The following is an 8,616-nucleotide window of genomic DNA, read 5'->3' as shown; positions in this document are numbered from 1 at the left end:
AAAAGCACCCACTACACTCTCTGAGTGGTTGGCGTTAGGAAGGGCATCCAGCTGTAGAAACTCTGCCAAATCAGACTGGAGCCTGGTGTTGCCATCCGGTTTCACCAGTCCTCAGTCAAATCGTCCAACCCATGCTAGCATGGAAAGCGGACGTTAAACGATGATGATGATGATGATGATATATATATATATATATATATAATTTATCCCCACTTAAAAGTGGATGTTGTGTTAGAAAACAGAATACTGCAATAGTTACATATGGTCTTGTGATGCATATAAGCACTTGTGTTTATATCACTAGTGGGTGATAATCTTCTGCCATCACTGCCTGGACAACCAGATCATGTGATTTCAGACTTCCTTGGCCTTGTCAATGATAGATGCCTGAAAGCTGGAAATGACAGTGATTTCTCTGCTAGAAATATACATGCATAAGAGAGGTTCTCTCATTGTAACTATCACAGTATTCTGTGTTCTAACACAACATCCACTTTTAAGTAGGGATAAATATTACCTTTTGGTAATACTGCTTCTGTTGCCATTAATTATTTTTTAACAAACCCATTGGCTATTTGCAACAACAGTGCCTGATTAGGTACTGAGATTCTATGTATGTCGTTAGCAGAGAAATTACTGCCATTTCCAGCTTTTGGGCATCTATCATTGAGAAGGTCAAGGAAGGCCAAAACCACATGACCTGGTAGTCCCAGTGGTGATGGCAGAGGTGCTTATATGCACCTCCTGTCCATATGAGAGGTTCCCTCATGGTAAATATCATAGTATTCTGTGTCCTAACACAACTTTTAAGTGGGGATAAATATTACATTTTGGCATTAATACTGTTTCTGTAACCATTAATTATATATATATATATATATATATATATATACACTCTAGCAGAAATACCTGGTGTTGCCTGGGTTAAAGAAAATAATAAAATTTAAAAACGCCATCTAGATTACACAGGTCTCAACTGCTAATAGCTGAGATACCAACTTTCTACATTAATAACTCTCCAACCCATGCCAGTATGGAACATAGACGTTAAGTGAGATGTGAAAAGATAGTTTTCAACTCATATATAAAGTAAATACACATAATTCAAAAAACACTTTTAGTCTAACTTATTTCATAACCAAGAAACAGGTACAGATTATAAACAATAAAAGGCCGTGTGTAAAGTACGCACACAAACAGACAGCAAATTTATCACGTTATTGTTTCACTTTTATATACACAGATATACATTCACGCATGTCAGTTGAAAAGTGAAAGTGTAATAGTAATACTGACTTTAACACTCAATGGTCTTACACTTCTGTATATGACATGGACATACTATTCATGCAAGTGCTTCTTCATATACTATGTTTTCAGTTTTGCCATGTTTACTGAGAATGTAGATTTTCTTTTCATCTCCAACTCTAGAACATCCAACATACAGCTGATCATGTGAGAAGCAAGGTTGAAGGAGGTTAAGTCCCACCACCTTTAGAGATTGACCTTGTGCTTTGTTGATAGACATTGCTAAGCTAAGTTTGACAGGAAACTGCAGTCTCTTGAAATGTAAGGGGAGATCATTTGAGATGAGAGGTATCCTTGGAATGAAGACATTCTCACCTATCGTGTTGCCTGTAATTATCGCTGCTTCCAACACATGGGGCATGGCTGTTTTAACAACCAACCTTGTTCCATTGCAGAGTCTGGGGTGCATCAAGGTTTCTTAATAGCATTATGGGAGCACCTGTCTTCATGATTAGAATGTGTGGTGGAAATCCTGGTGGCTGAAGTGAATTGAGGAACTCCACTGGGTAATGCATTACCTGTTCTTGATCAGAGACAGAGTCACTTGATCTGTATGAACATTCAGGTCCTGGAAGCTGAGACAACAAATTTAGATTCAGCTTGTGTACAGCATCATTCGTTGGTGCCAGAATTGTTCTTTCACATAGCCACTTGTGACTTTTATAGTTTGTGGCTATGTTTGGAAACACCTTGCTCTTTAGGGAGGCAGTCATATTGCCACATGGGAGGTGGTGCAGACTATCTTCTGGATCTTGTGGAAGTTTTACATTTCCAATGTCAAGTAACTTGTTGGAGAACTGTGTGGCTAACGGGTCACCATGAATGTGAACCCCCATGCTGGTTGTTAGAGTAGGCTGCTTGACATGTTGCCAGATATATAAGGACTTGATAGAAGCTCTCAACTCATCTGCCCTTGTTTCTCTGGGAATGGCAGGTAGCGTTTGCCTGAAGTCACCAGCCATGAGAAGGGTGACACCACCCATGATCTTCTTATTGTTCCTGAAGTCTTGTAGTGTTGTATCAAGCACTTCAAAGGCTGCCTTATTGAACTGTGTCTGGGGTACAGTAAACCCTTTCACCATTCTCCAAGTGAACTGCAAAATGTTGCACATGGGGATACTTCTCATGAATGGGGATACCTCTCATGAATGGGGAACTTGAAGATTCTCCAACATGCTTCACCACTGCTGATATACCTTCCCATTTGGAAGGTCTTGATTTCATCATTGTTCTCTGAATCCTGAACTGCAAAGACTGCTATGTCAAATCCCTTGTCATATTTGCACACATACTTAATGGATTTCACTGAGTTACAGAACTCAACATTGATGTGTGCATTGAATATCTTGGAGAGGAGGGTACAGTATGGTACTATCCATCTGTTGTCAACTAGAATTTCAGTATGAGATGACTTCTTGATGGTGGTTTCAAATCCACCATCACTTGGCCTTCTTCTTCTGTAGAGTGGATAACCATCATGTCCAGTCTGTGTCTCTTGAAGGAACTACTTTGGAAAGCTTTTTGTACACTTTCTATTCTGCATGCATGGAGCATGTAAGTTGATGTTCCCACATGGACCATGGACCATTTGAGTCTTGACCACATTGAAGAGTTCTGGATCTTCCTGAGGATCTGGAATTTCTGCACTGATGAATTTGTCTATCGTTCTGGCATGGATTTTGTCTGTAAGCCAGAGCAGGATGTGTACATGAGGAAGTCCACGTTTCTGCCACTCTATTGTATACATGTAGCATCTAGTGGAACCAAATACTTTATCTTTGGTCAGTAACTGCATGAGCTTGATAACCTTCTGTCTGAAGACTCTTGCAATTATGTCATGTCTATCTTTAGGCTGTTAGTTTGAGAAGAGTTCATTTTGAATCTCTTTCCATTTAGGATTGCACGTGAAGGTTATGAAAAGGTCTGGTCTGCCGTAGTGTCTAACATATGTCATTGCATCTTGTGTGTGCTCATGCATGTATCTGGGGCTTTCTATGAATGATGATGGAAGGATGATTCGCTGGCCCATGTTGTTGACATCATGATCATTCAGCATTGCATCTTGCAGGTGAGCATATGATTCCACTCTCAGTTTCTTTTGGTTCAGTCTCAAGTAGAGTAATCGTTCACTTTCAATTTTTGCATACATGTCAACAATGAACTGACTGAACAGATCTCTATAATGTAGGATGTGGTTTGAATCGTGACTCCTAACCATGATGTGGAATGCATAGAAGTCATTGGATGAAACTCACTTAGAGGAGTTTGTCTGTCTGTCAACATAGTATCTTGTCCATAACAGAACAGCATAGGATCTGTATGTTTCTGAAATCCTCATCAGTGTGCTGTCTCTGAGATGGAGGACAATGTCATGCTTGTCATGTTCTTGGCCAACCAGAAGCACAGCTATTTCATTTGCTGTGGGCACATTAAGCCTCCTTCCATGTTTCTTGTCTGATCTGATAATTACCTTGTAATCCATGGAGTCAGGTGGAATTGTTTCAAGTACAGTCTTGAAGCTTCTGATCAGGTTGTTTTTGTTATGAAGCATCTTTTGCAGAGACACTACAATGTTCATCCTAATGCCGGACTGTTCTTGCATCTCTCTTACCCTTTTTGTTGAGAATCATCCATAAAATATGTTTGAAGGAATTTTGATGATTCATTTGACAGAGGTAGTAGAGAGCCAATCCGATGATAAATCTGATCTTGGATCTTGAAAGTTGTCATGAATCCTGGCTCAGTTATATCTCTTGTGGCTCCAAATGATGTCATCTGTAGTGCAGCATTAAACTGTCTAATTTCGTTTTGGGAGTGCTTAGAATCTTGGTCAGTTGATGACAATAGTTTCTTCAATGGCTCTGTAAGTTGGAGGATTGCAGGGAGTTTAACCTTTCCACCACTGCAGCACAGTGCAGGTATCTCTGCAGGCCACTTCCTTGCTTTACAATATATGCACTCAGTTGTCATTGCACCAATGGAAACTCTAGTGTCATCTGCTGTCCGAAGTCAAATTATTTATGCATCCCAAGTATGGAGGTAATTGGTGAAGCCATTTTCACATGAAAAGTGAATACACACACATCTCTATTTTATATATTAGATAAACAATGGACTTTTTTCACTGTCCATCAACCAAATTCACTCACAAGGCTTGGTCAGCCCAAGGTCATAGTATATGTGTGGCACAATGGAACTGAAACCTGAAAGCCAGATCACTTGCAAGGAACAGCTTAACAGAGACAAACTGGAGTTATGGTGAGGGTATTGGGAAGGGAGCAGTTTGGGCAACAGGCAGATTAGAGTTGATTTTTGTTAAAAATCATTTAAATGGCCTGAAATAATGTCAAATACTTGAAAGGAGTCTATTATCCATCTAATCTCATATAGAAATTGACAAGAAAAACACAGTTTTTCAAGAAACTGGAGCCCCATGTCATAAAAGCAAGGTCCTGGTCTTAATATAACATATTTAATAGAAATATTGATAGAAAGTTGTGAGTAACATCAAAAATTACATTAATCACAAAATTGAGAGTAACATTAACCAAATAATAGGTAAACATGAATTAGTCTGTCATTAATAATTTAATCAAATCCAGGCCTAATTGTATAAAAGCTATGATATGAGTTCAAAGACAGTCTACAGAGATAAACTTACATTCAATGTTGGGAAATTTTTCATGAAATTTATTCCAAGTTAAATTAATGTGTTCTATTATCCTGGCTATAAAGTAATAGTAGGCCAAGTATTCATTATATTACACTGCAATACTGAGACTCACAAGACAATGTGTCTCAGAAATGCTCATTATATGAATGTAAGCACTAGAACCTCATCTATTGCACCCCATATATTTAGTTGAGACATACAAAATATTACATCTGATAAACAATCACAGTTACTTGATTTTGGAATCAATAACAGAACTTTTAATTTCATGATTTAAGAGTTACTTAATATGCAGATTTGTGATAGTAGCTACTAGTGATTATTTCTGCTTATTGCTCCGTTATACCTGAAATAGTGAGATTTGATGCAAAATTCACATAAGTGCACTGCACAAAACTTTATATAGGTGTGTATTTCAGTAATAAAATGGACAGAAGCAAATTTCCAATCATCAAAGAGCCCGAATCCAAAGACACAGATGACTGTTAAAACAAGCTACTTTCTTAGATATAAAAACTTTTTAAAATACCATATCACATGCATACACTCATTTTGCAGATGATACTTTCCTCAATTGCAATTCTTTTACTTGTCATTCCTTCCTGCAACATTTATGTTCTCTTATTCTCTCTTACTGTATGTATGTCAATCTGTCTAAACACAAGTTAAAGAGAGTACTGAAATGTTGAATGAACAATCAAGCAAGACATTCAATGAGTAATAGAGGAGTAAGTGTGTATGTGTCAAGTCTGGTTTCTAGTTTTTATTTTAGTCTTGGGGGCGGGGGGTCATTCAAAATTCATTAAGGAATCTCCTCATAGAGGCCAGAAAAATGAAAGACGAAAGTGACTAAGGCAAGATTTGGACTAAGACCACAGATGGGTAGGATTAAATATTTTAAAACACAATGTAACAAAAATAAAATAGCAGAAGCTGCGAAGTAGTTAATACAAGGGAGTGTACTCTATCTTGTAACGTATGTTATTACTTACCTTTAATATTTGTTTAGCATCAAAAGATTTTCTTGGGGTTCCACGATTAGATTGAACGCGAGCAACACCTGAAGGATCACTGCGAAATAGCGTATTCATTATGGTTGCATGTAATTTCACACGGTCGTAGTCCTTCTGCATTAATCCTGCCATTGTGAATTTCTCAACTAACTGATTACACAATACTTCAAGCCTAAAAGGTATTCAAATAATAAATTTTACAGCATTTGTGTAACAATTAAATAATAAATCATAAGTTATCAAATGTCGAAACCTTACTACTACTGTAATAATTTGCCAACATTTTTCACTAATAACAGGTTCTGCATGTAAATACTGGATTGAAAAAACCTTTTGGATAGCAAAAATGCAAAGGCTGTCATATCTACAGGAGATGTGGGTTCATGTCACATGAATCCCCATCTCCTGTAGACATGATAGACATAGGCAGCCTTTTATTTTTTTTTCTCTCCACATGGGTTTTTCTGTTCAATGTTTACATGCTTTTGTTTATAGTTTTCGGTGTATGTGCTTTGAGATATATTAAAAGATTTCACATTCTTTCAAAAGTTTGGCAATAACAATATATATATATATATATATATATATATATATATATATATATATCTTAGTCATGGCCAATGCTAGCATCACCCATGCTGGTGGCACATAAAAAACCTTCCGATTGTTGGGTCTCACAGAGGCAAAGTGGCTGATGCCAGTGGTATGTGAAAAGCACATTTCAACTGTTGGGCCTCATGGAGGCAATGATGAATGACCAAGACCTTTGGATTTATGCTGTGCTTGAGAAGAAAACCATCAAACCAAGTAAAATTGCAGTCGTGACAGATACTGGTGTCACACAAAAGGCACCCATGCTGGTGGCATATAAAAGCACCCATTACATTCTTAGAGTGGTTGGCATTAGGAAGGGAATCCAGCCATAGAAACCATGCCAAATCAGATTGGTGTCTGGTGCAGCCTTCCAGCTTGCCAGCCCTGGTCAAACCATCCAACCCATGCCAGCATGGACAAAGAATGTTAAATGATGATGATAATGAAATACATATATATATATATATACATACATCTACAAGACTGCCAGCAGTTTTAAGGAAAAGGTTAGTTATATACCAGACCCTAACTCCTCAAGAGAAAATGTCACTGGAAAGTGTTGTGGTTCACACCTCCCTTCTCTTTAAGTGTTAAAACTCATGTGGGTAAGATTTTCTTAAGCTTAGCAGACAAACACTCCCCTCATACAAATAATTAAAATATTTAACAAGCACACCCTGAGGGTTTCTTTTAGTCATGTACCCAACATAAAAAAGAAATTGGTAGGTAGGTCCACACCTGAGACAGAAGCAGGATGCTCATGTGAGGGTATCACAGCATGTCCACTTAACGGCCACTGTAATACAGAAACCATTGTATATGAGGCAGAGATAACAGCAACTGAACCAAATGGGCAACCAAACATGCAAGAGTATGTCGGAGCAATTGATGGGCTCTTTAGAACCTGATACAACAACCACAAGTCCTCCTTCAACATTCTGGAGAGACAAAACTCCACAATGCTGGCCAAGCATGTATGGTTATTGAAAGAAAGCACCAGAGAATACAACATAAAGTGGAGGATATTGAAGAAAAGCAAAGCTTACTTCCATAGCAGCAGGAAGTGCAGATTATGCCTACCCAAGAAGAGCCATATTAAAGAACTCCCAACATCCAGGCAGCTATCTGAACAGCAAAAGTAAAATTTTCAATCCTTGCCCACATGAACAGAAGTATATTCTATCATATCTACAAGCCCCATGACTATAATCACCAGTTCCCTAAATTCGGCCCTCCTACAATCCAATACCTGGGAATCCAGCAAAAAGTTTGACCAGAACATACACAAATGCACTCACTGCACCTTCACACCGTAACACAGCAGACATTCACCCAATAAATCCTTTTTCCACCTCCCAGTATACACTCTTATACATATGGTACCCCTACACATACTTCATACCTACACAAATACTCCAAAGCATACAACTAAAAGATAAACAAAGCATACACAGAGTTACATAATCGGGCTGCTTTTTAACACACTATTGAATCCCTAATGCAAAATCAATTGGTAAGATCGGCTGTAATGGATATATAATATTGTACACTTCAATTAACGCCTCCTCCTCTATAACAAGACACCTGTTTCTGCCTCTCTGTGTCTCTGTCACTCTCTAACCTCTCATCTGACACAAAATCCCCTCCTCCAATGCCCCCTCCCCTCTCAAAATTCCTTGTCTTGCAAGTTCCTTGATAACCCTGCCAGTGCTGGTGCCATGTAACAAAGCATCCCATCCACACTGTAAATTGGTTGGCATTTGGTAGGGCATCCAGCAGTAAAAATCATGACAAACTGATCTTGCCTGTGCTGGGGCCACATAAAAAGCACTCAGTCCACTCTGCAGAGTGGTTGGTGTTAGGAAAGGCATCCAGCCATAAAAACCCTGCCAAAACAAGCACAGTAACCTGAGTGGCTCCTGTCAATCATCCTACCCATGCATGCATGGAAGATAAACATTAAACAATGGCAATAATGAAGATATATATATATATATATATATATATATATATATATATATATATATA

The 8,616-nt window shown here is 38.2% G+C and overlaps 1 protein-coding gene across 2 annotated transcripts in view; it reads right to left on the bottom strand.

Moving 5' to 3' along the window:
- LOC106877572 (activating signal cointegrator 1 complex subunit 1) overlaps positions 1 to 8,616 on the bottom strand; it is a 25,696-nt gene that overhangs the window by 3,692 nt on the left and 13,388 nt on the right. For both annotated transcript variants that reach the window (XM_014926509.2, XM_014926510.2), the window contains exon 7: positions 5,974 to 6,166. In XM_014926509.2, the coding sequence (XP_014781995.1) occupies positions 5,974 to 6,166 (193 nt within the window). The remainder of the gene's footprint in view (positions 1 to 5,973; positions 6,167 to 8,616) is intronic.

Source organism: Octopus bimaculoides, chromosome 19 (genome assembly GCF_001194135.2).
Source record: "Octopus bimaculoides isolate UCB-OBI-ISO-001 chromosome 19, ASM119413v2, whole genome shotgun sequence".
NCBI lineage: Eukaryota > Metazoa > Mollusca > Cephalopoda > Octopoda > Octopodidae > Octopus > Octopus bimaculoides.
This window is presented reverse-complemented; position numbering and strand designations above follow the sequence as displayed.